Source organism: Carex rostrata, chromosome 4, assembly GCF_964058835.1.
Source record: "Carex rostrata chromosome 4, lpCarRost1.2, whole genome shotgun sequence".
Taxonomy (NCBI): domain Eukaryota; kingdom Viridiplantae; phylum Streptophyta; class Magnoliopsida; order Poales; family Cyperaceae; genus Carex; species Carex rostrata.
The window spans coordinates 7,248,254-7,269,699 of NC_135921.1; the positions used below are offsets into that span (position 1 = coordinate 7,248,254).

At 31.1% G+C, this 21,446-nt stretch overlaps 2 protein-coding genes and 1 long non-coding RNA gene across 3 annotated transcripts; 1 reads left to right on the top strand and 2 right to left on the bottom strand.

Moving 5' to 3' along the window:
- The first annotated feature begins 9,068 nt into the window (after nucleotides 1–9,068).
- Nucleotides 9,069–11,019, top strand: LOC144552955 (protein translation factor SUI1 homolog). The gene is made up of 5 exons (XM_078301007.1): nucleotides 9,069–9,350; nucleotides 9,788–9,858; nucleotides 10,262–10,467; nucleotides 10,564–10,617; nucleotides 10,731–11,019. Exons 2-5 carry the CDS (start codon nucleotides 9,822–9,824, stop codon nucleotides 10,773–10,775), a joined length of 342 nt encoding a protein of 113 aa, XP_078157133.1. The 5' UTR covers nucleotides 9,069–9,350; nucleotides 9,788–9,821; the 3' UTR covers nucleotides 10,776–11,019.
- Nucleotides 10,877–11,635, bottom strand: LOC144552958 (uncharacterized). Its single transcript, XR_013511285.1, has 2 exons — nucleotides 11,163–11,635; nucleotides 10,877–11,091 (listed from the first exon to the last, which is right to left on the bottom strand). It is a non-coding gene; the product is annotated as an uncharacterized LOC144552958 (long non-coding RNA).
- Nucleotides 11,636–13,964: 2,329 nt separating this feature from the next.
- LOC144552959 (putative xyloglucan endotransglucosylase/hydrolase protein 8) lies at nucleotides 13,965–16,858 on the bottom strand. The gene is made up of 5 exons (XM_078301008.1): nucleotides 16,581–16,858; nucleotides 16,254–16,354; nucleotides 15,622–15,824; nucleotides 14,576–14,773; nucleotides 13,965–14,255 (listed from the first exon to the last, which is right to left on the bottom strand). Exons 1-5 carry the CDS (start codon nucleotides 16,777–16,779, stop codon nucleotides 14,063–14,065), a joined length of 894 nt encoding a protein of 297 aa, XP_078157134.1. The 5' UTR covers nucleotides 16,780–16,858; the 3' UTR covers nucleotides 13,965–14,062.
- Nucleotides 16,859–21,446: the final 4,588 nt, after the last annotated feature.

Sequence of the window (21,446 nt, forward strand, 5' to 3'; positions counted from 1 at the left end):
CTTTCATGGATAATTCTTTATAAGACAAAGTTAACCATGGTGATGTTTGATCGAGAATTGATAATGGCTACAAATATGCAGTCATTGTTCAACTCCTCACTCTTTTCGTACCTGGTTAATATAGTCAAGATGTGCTATCTGCTTTTATTACCTTTTGAAACTCGTATAAAACTAGAGTTTAGAGGTCAATCTTTTTTCACTGAATGTCTAGAACTGCATGAAACAAATTATTGGAGTTATTCCAATATTTCACTACCTTTTAAGGCTTAAATGCTCTTTTTTTTTTCCACTTGCAATAACATATTCACACGTCCCTTGTCTCTCTCTATGGTTAATTTCCAAAGCTTGCTTTATTGACTAGTGTTTCATGTTTTCCAAAACTAGATTTGCATTGATGGATGACACTTCTCTAACTATTCAATGTTAATTTTTGCTTCTACGATACATGGTATGATTGCATGTTAATAAAAAATATATGTATAAATTTAGTTTTCTAATTTGAATGAATAGTGTTTGACTATTTACCAGAAAGAGGAAAATTGAGGTCATGGTTGCTTTCTCAAGTAAAAAAAGAAGAAGTTAAACTCAATTGAGGTCATGGTTGTTCGAGTTGCATAGGTTTTTTTTAATATTATTCACCTATTAATTTAGCAGGATTTTTGTAATCGGCCCGACACATATATAAGAGTTAAACTCTAATTAAAGCTTTTCATTTCTATTCGATGCAGATATTATTATTATAATTTGAGATTGATTAAATAATTGTATTATTTTCTTTATTGATAGAAATCATAAGTTCTGCAATATACATGAGATCAGTATTTAGCATTTGGAGGCTGATAACACTACCCATAGGGGGAACTATCGAAAATTAAATGTGAAAAAATAACTTTTTGTGGGAATCACAAAAACTTCATAATTAATTTTTTTTTCTAAAATATTAATATCTATGCACGGAAGTATTTATAGCTATGAGGTGAATAATTATTTATTGTGCGAGTACTGTAGCGCGAAGATAATAGTACTCGCATTACTGTACCCTCAGGGGACCACCGAAAATTAAATGCAGAAAGATAACTTTCTGCAGGGACAGTAAAATCTCCACAATTTTAATTTTTTTCCATATTATTAATATCTACGTAATATTTTCTTTCAAATGAGATCCATGATGACGTACTTTCAGACTCGTCGTCGCGCAAGTATTTATACCTTGCCGTACAAGTATTTATACATATACTTGCAAGTATTTTTTTACATATGACACTAAAAGTATTAATATCTAAGTATTGAAAGTATTTATACATATGAGGTTAACTATTTTTGTTAGAGGAAGACTGACGCGGGAATGATTGGAGAACTTCCAAAAGGATAATCATAACAAGTCACGCATCAAAGTATTAATATTTTTTTAAGTGTTAATATCTTATCTTTTAAGTATTTATAACTACGAAGATATACATAAATATTTTTTACATATGACACTGAAAGTATTTTATAACTACGAAGGTATACATATCTAAGTATTTTTTACATATGACATTGTAAGTATTAATATTTAAGTACTAAAAGTATTTATATCTATGCATTGAAGTATTTATTCCTATGAAGTCAACTATTTTTATTAGAGAAAGGTTGACGCAAGAACGAGTGCGGGGATTGTAAAAATGAAACTATATAATTAGTGGGGACCATAGAGAAGTGATGCTACTGGAATTTTAGGATAATAATTAGTTGAGACTATATAATTAGTGGGGACCATAATATATTATTTCTCTAAATACAGTCCTGTAACACAATTACTGTAGTGAGGGTACTGTAGTGCAGGTAATAAAATGATTATTCTTAGCATTTATAGAATTACAAATGCTAATGTAACCGTTTGATAGAGTCATAGAGTGATTGATTTGATGGAGGACCGGAGATGATATTGTGTAGGCCTAATTCATATAAGAGAAATTTGGATATATACCCATCATAACTTCATCAATTAGATATTTACTCATCAAAACTTTAAAATTAGTTATTTCTCCATTCAAACTCCTTGATTTTATTAATATACCCATTTCTTGATTTAACCTATTTAAAATATTCACTTTGAGAAACTACGTTTTGATGGGAAATTTCTCTTTCCCTCTCTTTCGCTGCATGAAGTAAACACTCTGTCAATATCTTTATCCACTTTTTGGCTCGTTTTAGCTTTGTTCTCCTCTCTCTAGCGCACGAAGATGCATGCTAGTATTGATTTGAGAGATAGCATTGCTTGAGTTGGAAAGGTTCATACACAAAGTGATTGAAATAAATTTTTTTATTAATTTTTTTTAGTACTACATGTAAAAATAAGAGGTTATAAATAATCATTAACCACTGTGTTTAACAACTCTAACAGTCTCCAAAATGTTTTAATTGTCGTACAGTAAAAATATTTCTAACAATCTCATATATAATTGTCTTTGACTGTAGTCAAATCAATTCCTAACCTTGTTACTCGGAGAAAATTTTGTCTGAAGAAAAGGAAGGAGAAGGGATGAGGGGACCACCGCACATATAGTTTGAAAGGAAGGGCAATATTGTTATTTTATCTTTTTATTAATATAATAATCAGTATTTTAAATAGGTTAAATTAAAAAATGGGTATATTAATAAAATTAATGAGTTTGAATGGGAAAATAACTAATTTTAAAGTTTTGATGGGTAAATATCTAATTGATGAAGTTATGATGGGTATATATCTAAATTTCTCTTCATATAAAATGGGGACTTAGTAACTCTCAAACTGGGCCTCAATATTCTATCTTTCTTGTAAAATTTCATCTCAGAAGGAACGGCCCGGCCTTCTTTTATCATTACCCTCTGTTTAAAACAATAATAACAAATTATAGAGCATGAAGTTGGAGCAAAGCTAGGGTCTGGATTGGTGAATACAATTTTTTTATCAAATTGTCTTTAAACGACGAATTAAAACTGTTAAAATTCATCTAATTCATGAGTGATGCATACAAAATTTTTTAGAAATTTTAAATTTATTTAGTATAAAATCAAGTGATAAAAAATTAGATATTTTATAAGTTGTTTATTTTATTTATTTTTCATTATTTTTTTACTGTTTGATCTTGTACTAAATGATAAATGATATCTACATGCATTATTTATAAAGTAAATAGATTTTAACTGTTTGCATTCGTTGTTTGAAATTAATTCGATAGACTTTTGAAGTTATGATAACCTAGTCCATCTTGTGAACATTTATTAATTTATGAGATAATAAAACATGTGAATATAATAAGTCTTGAAGTCAATACGAAAAGAAAGTAAGAAAGCGAGAGAGATTAAATGGGATCAGATGCAGATGAATAAATTCAATTTCAACCGTAGAAGAGAGAAACGGGATGGGATCAGATGCAGATCAATGTTTTATGATTTTATGATAGATGGATGCGTTGTGCTCACGCCTCACCTTTAATTTGCGGGGCCTATTAATTTATTCTATTTTAGTGGTGCCCCAATCAGAGGTGCAATGAGATAAACATGAATGAATATAATATTCTTACATTATAAATATACTATTATGAATAAATGACTTATTATGATATCGATTTTCTTTATATAATTTAAAATGACATAACTTATTAGTTTGTTTAGTATAATATCTCGAAAAAATCAACAGTTTATATGTGATCAATTTGTTTGCTGATTGTTTTTACATTCTGATTTTAAACAACACTAATTCAAAAGGAGGCTGATAATTAACCCCGCACCTCCCACCCCGCAATTAACCCCGCACAAAATGCCAAAAAACTCCAGCTGTCATTTTTTTTTTCATAAGGTATTAATACTTACGTACAAAAGTATTTATCTCTAAGAACGAAAGTATTTATCTCTAAGTACGAAAGTATTTAAGGGACCATGCACATTTTTTTCATGGAGGGTGGGGGGAATCTCAAATCACATGGGGGGACCATGCACGTTTTTAGAGGTGGGTTTTTTTATCTCATTTCAATCTCGTCCACATTTCTCACAATCTATGAAAAATTTTGCGAATCTAAAACCACGAACGTTTTCTACGTAGTTTTCTCTTTCAAATGAGATCCATGATGACATACTTTCGAGCAAGTCGTTACAGAAGTATTTATCCCTCATCGTGTAAGTATTTATATCTATACTTGAAAGTATTTTTTTGCATATAATACTTATAATACATGATATTAATACTTTCATATATCAGTATAAAAACTTATAATACATGATATTAATACTTTCATATGTCAGTATAAATACTTATAATAATTGATATTAATACTTTCATATGTCAGTATAAATACTTATAATAATTGATAGTAATACTTTCATATGTTAGTATAAATACTTATAATACATGATATTAATACTTTCATATGTCAGTATAAATACTTATAATACATGATATTAATACTTTCATATGTCAGTATAAATACTTATAATAATTGATAGTAATATTTTCATATGTCTGTATAGATATAAATACTTGCATGATGAGGGATAAATACTTCTGTAACGAGTTGTCCGAAAGTATGTCATCATGGATCTCATTTGAAAGAGAAAATTACGTAGAAAACGTTCGTGATTTTAGATTCGCAAAATTTTTCATAAATCGTGAGAAATACGAACGAGATCGAAATGAGATCAAACTAATTTGGAGAGAGATAGAGTGGGGGGATGGTGGGGGGATGGAATGGGGGGGAGTAATATAATTGTTCAATTCAAAATTGTATGATTGTTAAACATGATGCATTGTTTTTATTAATATATCAAAATTAATAGTCCATGTTAATTATTTTGAAATTATTTTTTTATATGAAAACAAAAAAAAATATGATTACGAGGGAACACCACAAAAGCATGGACATTAAATCCTTCCAAACTTTTAGGCTAAACTTTAAGCCCCCGGTTCAATAGTTACACAAGGTTATTTTTTTCAAATATACAATCTTTGAGACAGGGATTAGATCTAGATAAATTAATATCCAAAATTTCCGGAGAAAACAAATACATGATATTTTAAGTTACTGACAAGAAAAAAAAAATCTATCAGCAACAAGACTTGAATAAATTAGACTAAACGTGACAGCCAAGTTCACTGTTATCTTGATAGACAAGGTCATAATAACACATAACAAAAATATAATTCTTTTCTTTCCGGACTGAACATGTATAAATTATAATTTAATCTCTTAGTAAAAGATATTAAATTCACATCCCAATTTTAGGTATGACTTAGTACCAAATCTGACTAAAGATTAATAATTTAATATAGACAAGGCTACAGCAGTGTTTGTAAAAAAACGTCGATTAATCGACCGATTAGTCATTGGCGGTGATCAAACCGTCATGGATTTTTCCGATTAATCGACCGATTATTTCCGATTAATCGACCGATTATTTCCGATTAATCGACCGATTATTTTTGATTATGGCCGATTATTCCTGATTATTTCCGATTAATCGTTTGGCGGTACCCTGTCCGTCCGACGACCGCACACCGTTATTTATAACACTGGGCTACAGAGATAATTCATAACATAGAACCCTATAATGTCTGTCAGTTCTGCATAATATATTACCTATTTATTTGTTATAATCATCTTCAGATGTTCATATGTTTCTTACAGTATTTGTATAATTATCTGTAATGTTTCTCATCAACATTATTTAAGGATATTTTGGTTTAACTGTATTTCGATATTAATTGATAATATTTTTCTTTTCTTCAAAATAATCGTATAAACATTACAATACAACAAGTCCAATTAAATATATATCGCCTTCATCTACCTCCTTTTTACAATATTTTCGTGATTCTATCTTGCAAAAATTGTAAATGCGAAACAAAAACTGTCCCACTTTTTTTTTTACCATATTCAGCATGAAATTATGAGAATAATTAAATTTCGTAAATGTTAATTTTTCTTTGTTACTGATTGCAAGTACTGCTCTTTTGATTAATTGGATTTCATTATGAATCGTGTGTAACAATTGAAATTTTTTACAAATTATCCTACTTTTTAAAATTTTCAAATAAAATACTCCTCCAAAATTATTAACAAAATGTCTTTGTGAGACTCATTTCTCTCTCTCTCCTCCAACTTTATGTTTACTCTCATTAGCTTTTGTGTCTCTTTATTTCTAATTAGACTTTAATGAATACGTAAAAAAAATTTAAATATTATGTAATTCAGGCAATATTTTTTTTGTAGAGAGCACAGTTTTTTCTATTCATTGGATATTTATTTTTCAATTTGGCAACAAATTCGTTTGGTTGTTTTAAGAATTCTGATTTCAGAACAAATTATAAATTATAATATATATTTAAGTTACAAAATATTATATATTTATGCATCATTCTAAAATTTTCTTTTCTTTTCAAAATAGACATATATTTCTATACTTTTATCAGGAAAAAAAATAAATAGATATACATAATATTCAAACTAATTATAAAATTATGTTTCATTATAAAATTTAACTCGGAGCATTTTGATTTCGTCAAACTAAAATTCCTTTCCAATTTCTGCTGAACTTGGTTATGAGACTTCACACCATATATATAAAGAACGTGTAAAAGCATCAGCGTCATCTCGGTAAGACGGTAACTCGTGCTATAAAAAAATTTCATGTGATTAATATGCACAAAGTGCATATGAAGTTTGCTTTTAGCCCCTACGGGTTTCTTCTAAAAAAAAGGTTGCTTTTAGTTCAAATATGGACATATGGTGGATGTGTTGTCACACACGATTCTAGGTACAAGTATAAGTTTATATATGCATGTCACTATGACTGCATTTAATATTGATAATGAAAACATTAACATCAACATCGGCATCAACATGAATGCCCATGCCATTATCCAATCATGTCATCCCTCTAATTATTAATATGCTCTCAGTATATGACCGAGTTCTATACATATATATTAAAAAAAAAACACACACACACACTCTAAAACCTGAAAATGTTAAAGATCAAAATATGAAGTTTTTTTTTTTTTTTAGTAAAGTTGGGGTCGAGCTACCCAACTGCTTTAATATCTCTAGAAATATCTCATATAAGTTTTGAACCTGCGACCTTCCGAAAAGATCAAAGGACCTTTTATAAAATTGTTGAACACTTCATTTATATTTAATGATCCTCAAACTAGAAAATCGGTTTTTGTGATTTAGATTTGAATAATTAATATAAAATTACGATTGTACACAATCTGACACAAAGAGATGCAATCCGAAAATGAAAATTGCTAATTCGTTATATATATATTCACTAGTATATATATTAATTGTTGTACTTGCAGTTTAATACATCATGTTTTAGGAGCGGAATTAGAAAATTTAAATAGATGAGTTCAAATTTAAAAAAATTAAATTAAATTTTAATTTATCTTATTCAAAAAATAATAATGAAGGCGATTAAGTACTTCCTGACTGATCTTAAAATTTGTCATTTATCACGTCTATAGTCATATTTGTAATAAGAGTCCGAGAATAAACTAAATAATCCATCAATTTATCATAATCCCCATATCTCTGTTCATTGACTTCTCTTTGATTTATATGTTACTCATATTTCCAAATTTACCATGATTAAGTGCTAATTAAAACTCAAAAATGTTTATTTTAATATTGCTACACAGAAAGCTATATATCGATCGACATAGAATATCCTCTTTTGATATAACACGTGCCTTCATTTCGTCATTGCGTACTTACTTTCGCTCGCATGCTGGAGCCTTGAGATCATTCCAGAAGATAATTAAATTTTCAGACACTCTCCGGTTACAAGTATAAACGGAGATATCCATTAAGAGGAGACTGGGAACAGCACGGAAGCTTAAGCCGACACCAGCACAAGTACAGATTGTCTAAAACTGGAGACAGCTTTTTCTGGATTACATAGATGTTGATGTATTTGCCTGGACAGGGTTCCCGAAGCAATGTACATTGGTAAATTTGTAGTGTAAATTTCAAAGGTTACTAGGATACGAAATTAAAAATGAAGTACAAAAATCATTATTATTGGTAATACTTAAATAGTGAGTGCTATATTGAGGGTATTTCTTCTAATATTGAGAGCTAAGAAATTTTTTTACATTCTAATATCCAATTTATCTTTGTTCTTAAAAATTTTAGTACACTTATTTTTTTTAAATTCTAGATATGTACAAAAATTATAGTCGAGTTATATTTAATAAATTTATAGATAACGTAATTATAATATAACAAACATTAAATGTCATATTGGTTTAATGACATGACAAGATTAAAATAATTTCAGGATCAATATAATTATTAGAGTAGAACTAGGGTGCTCTTAAGCTTACCAAAGTTTTGGTGAGCTTAACTCTAAAACTTATCAAATCAATTTCAAATGACGAATCCGAACCGTTGAAACCCGTCTACCTTACGTGTAATGCATCTACATGTGAAATTTTTAAACATTCGAATTAATTTAGTATAAAGTCAAGCGGTCAAAAACGTTCAAAAAATGAATGCACTAAAATTAATTTATTAACCTTATAATATTGACCGCTTGACTTTATACTAAATTAATTTGAATGTTTAAAAATTTCATATATAGATTCATCACACGTAAGGTAGACGGGTTTCAACGGTTCGGATTTGTCATTTGAAATCGATTTGATGAGTTTTAGAGTTTAAGAGCACCCTAGTTCTACTCTAATTATTATATTAAATTTATTTTGGAATTATAATAATTGTGGGATGATTTAAAACTTGCAATACAAATAGAATTATATGTTTATGAAGAAAGAGCACTCAGAAACAAAAGAAACAATAATGGTTCCAAAATATGGAAACAACAAAAATCACGTCACATTTCTTAAACATAAATTTTATTTTTCCAAACAAATAAATTTAATCTCAAATAAAAAAATTGACATTTAATAATATACCCGTCAAATACCATGCACTTAGTAGTAAACCAGGTCCACGGAAATATCGGTCCCAAAATAGAAAAACAAAAATGATCACGTCAGTACGTCACGTTTATTAATCAGCAAAAATATTATTTCCTAGAAAATAAATCCAATCTGTTAATAGAGTAAAATATTGGTAAAATAAGAGTCGGTCATAAATCCGTGTGGCAGAGAAAAAGATACGGCTAGCAATCACCCAGAAGTCTCCTTTCTCTCTTTATAATTATCCCCTTTCTCTTCCTTTGCTCTATAAATTGAACACTAATTCAAGGAAGAGAAATTAAAAAAGGCTATTTTCTGATCTAAAAGAGGGGATAAAAAGAGAGACAGAGGCTTGTTCAATTCATCTGTGCTGTTACTTTGAATCAATCGCTTCTCAAATCGCTAGGTATTCTTTTCTTCTCTTCTCTTTTATTTCTTTTTTATTTCCTGTCAGGATAGTGTTTTTCTGCCGTTTAATTAATTGATAATTAATTGAATTATTGATCGATTGTGTGTTAAAAATTCTAAAAGTTTAGATCTGCTCCGTAATATGTCTTGATTATATACGAGTTAAATTTGGTAAAATCTTTAGGTCCCTTCTCTCTTTTTTTATAGATCAAATAGGGGAAGTCAAAATTTTTTCTTTGGGGAAAGTTGTTTTTATTTCTTTTTGTTCCACATATACTCTTTTGTGATCCTTTGACCTTTTAATTGCTCTATCATATAGGAAAGGTGTCTCTTTATAATTAATTAAGTGTTTATGTTTAACTGTTTTATGTATCCAATTTAATTGTGTCCTTGAACTTTATCTAATTGTCTAAAACTATTACATCTTAATTTCAGATCCGGTTCTTTAATTTCAAGCAGCCAAGAGTTCATGTCTGAATTGGACGTCCAGATTCCAACAGCTTTTGGTATGTTCTCTCTTTCAATCATTTGTTCAATCAAAGTCTGGCAAAGTTTTGTATATGTGCCATGCCATCAATATCATCTTGGTACCAATCTATTCATTACAACCCCCAAATTGTTACATATTAGATCCCAGTTAAAACATTAATCAAGCATAATAAGAGCATCTCAGCTCTAGTCATTTCAAGCTTTGAATTTGGGTTGGTTAATTGAATATGTAACTTCGTGGTATTACCAATTATTTCAAACGAGTTCAATTTCTCCTCTTCTACCTAACACAAAATCAGGAATCAACTTATAATTGTTATACATAACTTGATCTAATTCTTTTTACATAGCTGTATCTAATAATTTTATCCTAGTTTTCTAAATTTGAAACCAAATAATATTGTTTGTGTGTTGGTGCAGATCCGTTTGCTGAGGCAAATGCTGAGGAAGCAGGGGCAGGAACAAAGGATTACGTGCACATACGCATCCAACAGAGGAATGGCCGCAAGAGCCTAACCACCGTGCAGGGCCTCAAGAAAGACTTCTCCTACAACAAAATCCTCAAAGACCTTAAGAAGGAGTTCTGTTGCAACGGTACCGTGGTTCAGGACCCTGAGATGGGCCAGGTACCATATTTTTGTTCTTTATAAACATAAATATAAATATAAGATAGTTTACTATTGAATAGTTTGGTTCTGATAAATTGGCATCGTTGTATATAGGTGATACAACTGCAAGGTGATCAGCGTAAAAACGTCTCCAACTTCCTCATTCAGGTACTTCATACCTTAACCAGACAAGCATCTTTTTATTCTGTCATTTCCAGTATGTATACTTGTGTGGTCTAATTTGTATATGGAATACTGATAAATTATTTTGCAAATGATAGGCTGGTATTGTGAAGAAAGAGCACATCAAGCTTCACGGTTTCTAAGTGCTAGCTCTCTACTATTTGCCGGTGAAGTTTCTAAGTATTGCGCATCAGTGCTATACTATATATTAATTATTGTAAGTTTGGGCAGAGATAGCCTTCCGTTAGTATTTGGAACTAAGTGTGGGGTTTTTATGCTTGTAATGCTTTTGGAGTATTTTGTAAGACTAAAGGTGCCTTGTAGACCCTGTGATGGCTTGTTCATGTCATCTTTTAAGATTAAATAAGAAAGTATTGCTTGATCTTATTGTTGTGTTCGTTTCTATTACTGAATTTGTTGATGTTTCTCTGTCTTCTTCTAATAGAGTAGTGAAAGCCACTAACCTTAAAAATATATATATATATATATAGTACTGGCTTATTTAAACCTCAAAAGTGCTCTGACCGTACCATTATGACCATGTCTGATAACTTGATAGTTGATAAGAAAGTCCATCGCCTGGAGACTGTTTTGTGTGTTTATTTCTATTTGATATTTCAGTTCCTTTCTTAAGTTGTTTTTGCGCTCTAATAAGTTGGGAATTATTGTCAAATGAAATAACCCTTTTAGGTGTGCGCCCACGTGAATATTATGGTACTCGCATGATGGCATCGGTGTGCTTTCTGTTTTACCTTTTATGAGTCTTCAATAAAAGAGAGGACCGTTAAAAGGGACAGCTGCTATTATACTGTGCATACCTATTTTCCAGATCTCTTGCTTGGAACAATTATTATCTCATGACTCATGAGCACATGTGCTTCACTGTTTTAGTTCAGAGCTTACAAAGGAAGTATACTATTTAAAGAACATGCTACAACAGCATTTATTACCGCTTAAATGTTACATTTAAATATCGAAAAAATAAGATCATTATTGGTAGCATTTTCTGATGCTTATAAAATATTTTTCTTTTCTGATGCTTATATAAGCATTTTCTGATGCTTATATTATTTTTCTTTTGTAAACTTAATTACTAAACTTATTGAAGTGTTTCAAAAGATGAATCCAAATTTTTAAAATCTATCTACATTATGAGTTATGCGTCTACATTTAAAAAATTTTAATTTTTGAACTAATTTAGTATAAAATCAAGCGGTCAAAATTTGAAAGTTTATAAATTAATTTTAATGTATTTATTTTTTGAATATTTTTTTTACCGCTTAACACTACAAAATTAGTTTGAAGATATAATTTTTTTGCATGTAGACATTATGTAGATGAATTTTAACAGTTTAAATTTGTCGTTTAAAATTGATTTAACATATTTTATAGTTGAGTTCCCACAGATAAACTAAAGAACACTGTAGTTCTACTCGTAAAATATATATTGCTGATCTTTGTCAGTATCTATTGTTAGACTTCATAGATTGAAGTACCAGTTAGTCTATGCCACATCTATCCGTTCAATTAAATTTCACATTCCAAAAGCATAGATGTCCAGTATTTTATTTCAATTTATATTAAGAAATAACTTTTTGCTTTTTTTATTTGAGTAGGGTATCCCTGCTGTGTCCGTTATACTTAGCTCAGATCATTTGTTTCTACTTGCTTTACCTTTTTTTAAGGCCTTGATTAAATTCTTTTAAATGTCTACATGACTGCATGTCTATTATTATATTTCGACCAGATCTGAGCAACACAAGAACAAAACAAGAGTCAAATTCTGAAATTGATAGTGTTAAATTAAACAAGTGAGTCTAGTTGGGATGCACTTTAATTTTGCTTTTACCAAATCCAAAGCGTTTTGTCTTCAGTAGCAAAACATCTGGACAATTAATTGGTCCCAACTCAATTAAAGAAGTTTTCCAAAAACATGGTTGAAAGCTTTACACGCATCTAGCATTATTAGGTAAGAGAAACATACATCAGTACCGTTGAAGTAGATATTTGTTCAAGAAAGTTGTCTTGTTAAAAAATGAATAATTAATTGTTGCAACTTGCCATGTTTTTACTTATTTGAGTACCTTAGTTCCTTGTTTTACTAGTATTAATATCATTTGCCAAGGTTCCCATAAGTTTATTATTATATTACTTACTATGCAATTAATATTATAATATGTGTGTATTAGTACCTACCACATGATTGCGACCACTTAAAATTTTAAATGTTATCATTAAAATGAGAAAGTGGTCCTTACATAGTTACATTACATAATATTCAGAAGTTTACCTCTATTACTCTGTAGAGTAACTGTAAATAGTCAGATAAATAATTTATATTGACAAGTAGTCAGATAAATATTGTTACTGTCTCTTCTTATTGACCTATTTCACAGTATCTTGTGCTCAGATCTCTCTGTATATCTGCTTACTACGCTGAAATTTGCATAGTTCTATTATCCTAAATTTGCATCTGCAGCCCTTGATGTTTCAAATAATTTGCAAAACCAGCATAAAAGATATAACCAACAATAAAAAATTTGGTCAAAATTTTGGAAGGAAACAAATTTTATTGAGGTGTTTTGTTTAATAATGTTGGAACGGTATGTGCACAAAGATATCGAGCACATTTAAAATACTATTGGGTCTGCTTCAAGATAGCTTGGTTTCTGAGCAAAGTTGCTGTCACAATTAAATGTCCTGCTTCTTTTCCTTTTCCAAACCTAAATATCTTCTTTTCAGAGAATCTTTATTTTGAATTCCTCTCTTATATATATATATATTTTCTTTTTAATTTTAACTTGTCCTAACCTTGTTGAGTAAAGGCATATGAATGCAAACAGCTGAACCACTATCATCTCTCTCTCCGATGCTAAATTTATTAGTTACTATCCACTTGAATCTATTCTTTACAAAAGCCGAAGTTATTCTCTGGCACATTGTGAGTTGTCAGTATTGCTCTAGCTTTTCAAAAAACTAATATTTGTTTATTTCCACACTTTGAGGTAATTTTACACACAACTTTATTCAAGATCTCAGAAAAAGAAAATTGTAAAAAATGATTTAGTACAGTTTTTGTTGAATATGTAACTCCAGGCTAGACTTGATTCGGAGAAATCATATCAAAAAATGAATTCAGAAAAAGGGGGAGTTAATAACAGACAAGTTCAGTGGTTTCTGCATTACAAAAAGGTATAGATGAAATTTTAGCTAATGGTAAACTTCATAAAATAATTATCATACAACTTGTACTTTTAACTGTCCAAAATTTTAGCTGAGATTAAAAGAGAAGGCTTACCAACACTAACAAGTCCCAAAATAGCCAATCATAGCCAGCCAAAATTTCCTTAACACTTCAAAATTAATTTTTAAGTACATAAATAATAAATGAATTATCCTCTCCGTTCTCCCACCAAAACACCTTTATTTTTTATAGGTTGCACTCTTCAGGTAATTTTGGATATCTCTCAGAGTCCTTGCAATAATCATAAATTACCATATTGCGCCAGACCCATTTTGAATCTTCTTGCTGGCTGTCAGTCAGGGCCCACGCCTCATACTGGTCCCACCAGTTCTGTCCAGTGGTCGAAACACATTTCGGGAATGGGTCTTCCCATTTGCACCTGACATGATCCCATTTTTTATTAGTCCCACAATTGGGAGTAAATATTTGTATTCCTATTTGGTTGTTTTTACCAGAAACAATTTTGATAGTCCACATTTTGAGACTTGCCCTGGTAACAAAATTTTAGTTTAAATTTACTATTGTTTGTTACATAATTGCTAGGTTCTCTCTAATGCCCTGTTCTTTAGCTTACCTATTCATACGGTTCTCTTATTTTCTATATGTATCAATGGAGTGGATGGCTTAGAGGTCACATATTTACTGCTATTTTTACCAAATTAATGTGATCATATTATTTTTGTTGTGCGTGGGACTCACCCATCAGCATTGAAATCCTTGTAGGAGGAGACAAAGGGAGCAATTGTCCAGTTGGTCTTTTCTAAGCCGCCTCTTGTGGCCCAGTCATCAGCGTTCCAAATGCTCGATAACATATACATCGGCTTCTCATTTGGGAAAAAATTGTTTGGTTTTCCATTGTTCTTGTACACTCTGATGGGTACCCGATCCACAAAAAACCTGGAAATATGAGTTTATGAGAAACTCTGTAGCCAATGAATTTCATTTTAAATAGGAACAGATTACTGATCAACATAAATTAGTTTGCTTCCATTTCACAAGCTCTCTGTACTTTTTAACTTGGGGTACAAAATTATAATAATAATCACATCCTTTGACTTCTGGATTTTCTGGTTTATCATGCAAGTTTATTTTTTTGAAAAAAAAATATCATTGATAAGAAGCCATGAGTTTTCCATGGGTCATTTTTTCATTACAAAGTTTTAAGCAAAATTATTGGCATTGTTGAATTACGAGTTATGACAAGTATGCTAATAAATAATAATAATTAAGGATAACATGCCATTAACTACAGGATGTATGAGATTACTTGGATCCCAACAAACCCCAATTAAAATTATCCTTTTCTTAAGATTCTGTCTTAATAGACCCACTTTCCTTAATTTAACATGAAACATTTTTATAACATTGCACGATAGAACAATGTTCAAACCCATGTTTCCCCATGAGGAGAATCACGTTATCACTACCACACTTCATTATTAAAGCAATGAATTCATGTAGGTCAGTATGGGTTCAAATAAAACAAATCAAACCCATGCATAACAAAAAATAATCACCTATAAGGATAACAATTCAAATCCACAGAAGTATCAAAATATTACCAAAACATTAAACCAATAGAAATAAAATTGAGACCAAAATCTCCAGATTCAGGAGTAAAAGGAGTGGCATTTTTCTAACCATATACTGGGTAATTAATATATAACATTGGCATCAGCTATGATGCAGGGATGGCAATACTGGTACACCAAAAAAAAAAGAAAAAATAATCGAATATGACTTACACAATCTGATGTTGGTTCCATAGGATAGAGTAAGTATGGAAATCCTCGGTGGGGTCGAACCAGAGCTGGTGGCGCATCTCTCTGCCTCCGACACCTCCCTTGTACACATTGGTTTGTATGGTGTACGGCTGACCCGATCTATTACCCAAAAACTCGAAATCTAACTCATCCCTGTCTGGCGCCGCACCCAGATCAGAGCACATCTGTTGGTGGATCATATAGAGATGAAAATTTTATTAATCAAAACTCTACAATATTAGAAGTTTCTTTTTATTTATATATTATCAGCTGTGAATCAGGGGAGAAGTGAGAAGTACGGTGTGAAAGCTTAGTTAAAAATGTTGCTTTTACAGTAACTTGGTTAGAGATGATTGGGTAAAATCTAGAATAATTAAACATCAAATTTAGTCCGGACACCGACAGGAGAAAATTACTAGTAGTAGAAACATTTCATATATATAAAAAAACAGTGCAAGTACAGGGACCTACATGAAAAAAGGGGACCAAGATATGATATGTTTGTCTGTCTTGAGTTGTAACTAGCAGTTTCATGGTAGATTCTGAAAATAGATTTCTATTTGCTTCTTCCTCTCTCATTTGAAACAAGACAAAAAGAGAGAAGAAATACTTACATAGTACGCGGTTACAACTCCAGCGGAGTCTCCGCCGACAAGCCGAAGCTTCATGCTGAACCAGCCAAACCGGTATCTGTCATGGGTCTGAAACCCGCATCCTGAAAAATTGAAGACCATTAAGTTTATAACATTTGGTGAAGAGATCCTTAACAAATTTCAAAATACTCTCCTCTATTCCTCTCTCTCAGTTATATAGCATTCATTCAAAATTATCAACCACATTGTTACAAATTTGCATTCTAATCTCTATCAGACAATAAATTCTTCATACAATGCAAGGATCAATAAAATTCTAAAAACAAAGGAATAGAAAAATGAACTAACCTGCTTTCTTATCAAGAGAGAGGTACCAGACTTGACCATCAGGAGAGGTTCTAAAATGATCTTCCGCCCCAGTTAGATCAAAGCTATCTTTGAAAGAGAAACCGCCTGCATTATCACTTGCAGCATTTGAGATGCAAGTGCAAGTCAAAACGCTTGCACTTGCCAGAAGAAGGATCCATGAAGACAGGTGCATTGACATATTGTTTTTGTAAGTTAAAGAGAACTATAATCAAAGGACTACTGGAGTAATGGAAGGGGGAGGTATAATGGTGGTATAAAGGACGGAGAATTTAAACACTAAAGAGAGCTTTTAAAGTTCAAACGAAGCCCACTTGCGACGCTTGAAGCCTTTTTTTTTATTATAAAACCAAGGCAGGTAAGTAAAAAATAAAAAAAAGAGTTTTTTTTTTCCGGGTATAATAGTACATAGGTTTTGCAAAATTATTATTTTGGATGTACTTATCTTAGATAAATAGCAGATAAAACTCCAAGAGATATAAAATTTGGTCTCCGAGTATATTTTAATATGAAGATCATGTTGAGCAGTTTTGGATTGACTGTTTGGAGTTTGAAAACGGAGAAAAGAATATGGAGTATGATTGAAGCACAAAACAATAAGTGCATTTTAACTCTACTCATCTATGAATTTTTTTTATTTTTTATAAATAATATGTTGTGAATGATTTTCAAGATTATTAAATGAGCATGTTGTCAATCAAAAAACGCTATATACAATTATACATTCAATTATTAGGAATGTACATAATAGTATTTGAGAGGAAATAATTAATTTAGTACTAGTACCAATAAAAGGACTTGCAATTTGTCCTTCGTGATGAAAATAATTGCAGGGAGGCAAGCCTGGGGCTCCTTAACAGGAATGTGTATCCTCTGCATTAACTCAAAAAGGAATATTTTGATTTAATGAATTTCAACCGTCTGATTTTAAACGGAGCCAATCCGGCCCCGGTTGTTTATATAGGGGCCCTTTAATATTAGTGCCAATCTAGTACGCACGAATCTTATAGCAGATCGGATGGATAAGATTCATTAACTCAAAAGATTTCCTTTTGAGTTAATGCAGAGGATACGAATTCCCTTAACAGTGTAAGGCATCATTCGGTCATTGGTATTGTGTGCATGCAGGGTTTACTGTGTACACATCACATTGCAGCTGCTCTGATTAGATCTGTCCAGTTAGGAGTTATTGCATATGCAAATACCAATAAGAGATACATGTATCATGATTTTGTTATCACATCCCATCTGATCAAGTTCTGCATTTATTAGAGGGATACTTTAAGCATGTGATCACAAAATAATGTTTCCAGTCTTCAACCACCCCCCCCCCCCCCCCCCCCCCCCCCCTCTTTGTTGTTCTAATTGAAGTGCTTAGAGCTTGATATCCTAATAGGTTTACTAATACAAGCAATTTGCTAATCGTGCCCACAAACTTATTAAGTGTATTGGACGACTCCAGTTCCGATCAGACCTACACTGTGTTCTTTGCTAATAGCGGGGTCAATATTATGATATGATTGACAAAATTTAAAATGAAACATAATATTATAATGATTTCAGACAATAAACTTAAGTTATTCTGTCGAAGTGTCACTTACTTTTTTTTTCTCAAATGGACCAGTTCAGTCCGTGATTCTTTAGAAATTGACGAAATTAATTAAAGGAATGATAAAATTGTTTTTTTTTTTTAAGTTGGAAAAAAAAATGAAACAGAGAACTATTGGGTTGCTGACTTGCTGTTATATTTGGATCTAAGTTGAATATTATGCCTAAGGCAACCCTACTCTTGTCTCTGAGAATAATTAAGCAGAGAGAAGCAATAGAAACTGTTCGGTTTGGATTGATCGGTCATATGGAAGGTGCACACTGCAAGTCTGCAACACAAGGGTAAAGATATTAACGGAGTAGTTTTGAATTCATGCAGCGCTGTTTGGGTCATAGAGTATTAGAGTATCTGCGCTGCACGAAGAAAACTGCTCTGTAAAATCTTTACCCCATTTCCAATAAAATGCTGCATTGAGAATTTTGTGATGGACAGGCTGTTTACCTAATCCTAATCTTTCAGGATTATCTGTGGCAGGAATACATAACATCACAGTTGTAGCGAGTCTCCATCTAAGAAAAGCATCAAACAGACAAACACTACGGCACTACTGGCTACCCCATTTGTTTATCTCGGTAGGGGGCCATTTCATGATTTATTACATTGGATTTGGAACAAACGATCTACATGGCATTGGAGTGATTTTATTCTTTGACTCGAGGATGCATTATTCCGATCTAGTCCAGCTGTATTAGGCTGGATGCCTGGATTTGAGATTTCAGTCAAAGACATGGGTCACCTCCCTTTTCTCCCTCTGAAATAAGAATTCATATCTTCTGCATTAACTCAAATTTTGAGTTAAAATGTGGACCGTCCGATTGAGATCTGTACTAATATTAAAGGACCCCGAGCGTTATAGGCTTGGGCTGGATTGGTCCGAATTCTGATCGTACGGTTCAAAAATTAACACAAACGGTACATTAATGCAGAGGATACGTGTCCCTGAAATAAGCTACATAAAATGGATCAAGAAAAAAAAAGTGCATTTACTCAGCTACAGAAATTATGTAAATTATAAAGAATATACATTGGGCAACCAAGTAATACATATGCACTATCTGTTTCACTACTATTGGTTGTTCCAGAACTTAGAAGTGATTTTCTATTTCTATATATCTAAAACAATAATTATTTTTTTTAAATATAAATTTTGGTCTTCAAGTACAATTTCTTTTAGAACTATGTAAAGGCTGTCAACTCCAATTACATTTTCAAATAGAAATTATATTTAACAGTTTGAATTGATTATCTGAATTTTAAAAATTGAGATATAAAATCATAGTACGAGTCCATCCATAATAATATGCATATTACCATAACCTTGCTCTTTTGTAATTTGTATTTCTAATGCAAAAGTTATGTAGTCTGTGGTGAGGTATTTCACTTCAAAATATTAGGAAAAAAAATTTGAGAACCGTAAATTTGCAGGAATTCACTATTGTCATTTTTCTTTTCTTTTTTCTTAATTAATTTTCTGTGTATATTTTGCATATATATATAATGAGGAGGGTTCAAATGCACCCAAATTTTTGTGCACCCAAATGCACCCTATCTTTCAAATCTTTTTTATCCGTTTTCAATGTCCGAATAATTAATCCGAACCGTTAGATGCGATCTATATATTAAGATGTGCTTGGAGACCAAATTTTATATTTTTTGAAATTTTTTTACTATTTATTAAGCCACTTTGAAAATCGCTGATTTTACATTTTCTGGACCATTGGATCAGCGATTTTTCAAAGTGGCTTAATAAATAGTAAAAAAATTCCAAAAAATGTAAAATTTGATCTCCAAGCACATCTTAATATATATATCGCATCTAACGGTTCGGATTGACTATTCGGACTTTGAAAATAAAGAAAAAGAATAGGGTGCATTTGAGTGCACAAAAATTTGGATGCATTTGAACCCTCCTCATATATAATATACAGATGAAATGTCCATGGAGGATTGGAGGTCACAATGACCATAAACGGTCTTCTAGGAAGGAAATAACTGTTATAATTAAATGGATCACCCGTTAAATAAATGGTCTTCATTGACCCGGTCAAGGGGAAAGGTAAAATAGACTTCAAAATTTCAAACGGTGCAATGGTATACTAACCGGAAGACATGAATACAAATTACTCCATAAAAACGGTTTAATCTTTATCAACAAAATATTAACAGAAACAAAAATGCTATTGAAATGTGTATGCGAAAATGTGATCCAGGGGTGGCCAGTTATTTAAAAACAAATTTTAATATATTATATTTAAATACAGTACAAATATTGCTAGAGTTTCACTAGTGTGTTATTGATAATTTGCAAAATGATATGCTACAGTTTCAAAATATATTGGATAAGCTTCAAACAACTAATTCAAACTGTTAAAATCAAAATACGTCAATAGTTATAGGTTTACATGCAAAATTTATAAATAATCAAATTAATTTAATATAATTTAAGCGGTAAAAAAATAATGAAAAATAAATGTGTTAAATTTAACTTATAGATATTTTTTTTCTTACCACTCAACTTTCTTTTAAATATATTCAAAAATTTATAAATTTTACATATAAAACTCAACACTCGTGAAATAAATTAATTGCAATGGTTTGAATAATTAGTTGTTTGCAGTCTATCCTATAATTTTTTGAGGCTGTAGCAGTGTCGCTATTACACTAACTAACTTATATTGTTTTAAATTTGTTAGCAAACGGGTTTCAAACAAAGAGTTAGGCTGGGGTGCTATGGATAGCATAGAGGCCTCTATGCTACGGCTCAATATTCGAGTTTTCAAAATCCAAACGGTCGATCCGAACCGTTCATCTTATTCTCCATATTAATATCTGCTTGGAGACAAATTTTACATTTTTCTGAATTTTTTTACTATTTATTAAGTATTTTACAAAATTGTTGATCCAACGGTGGCTGCACAAAACAGTAAAACCGTTGGATTAGCGATTTTCAAAGTGGCTTAATAAATAGTAAAAAAAATTCAGAAAATTATAAAATTTGGTCTCCAAGCAGATATTAATATGGAAAATAAGATGAACGGTTCGGATCGACCGTTTGGATTTTGAAAACTTGAATATTGAGCCGTAGCACGGGAGGCCACTATGCTATCCATAGCACCCCGGCCTAACTCTCAAACAAAATCTAAAAAATCTAAATCTAAATTTTTTATTTATAAAGTTATTAAAATTTATAACATTTATCACATGGAATTGACCATTACGATAATTATTTTTTCAGCTTG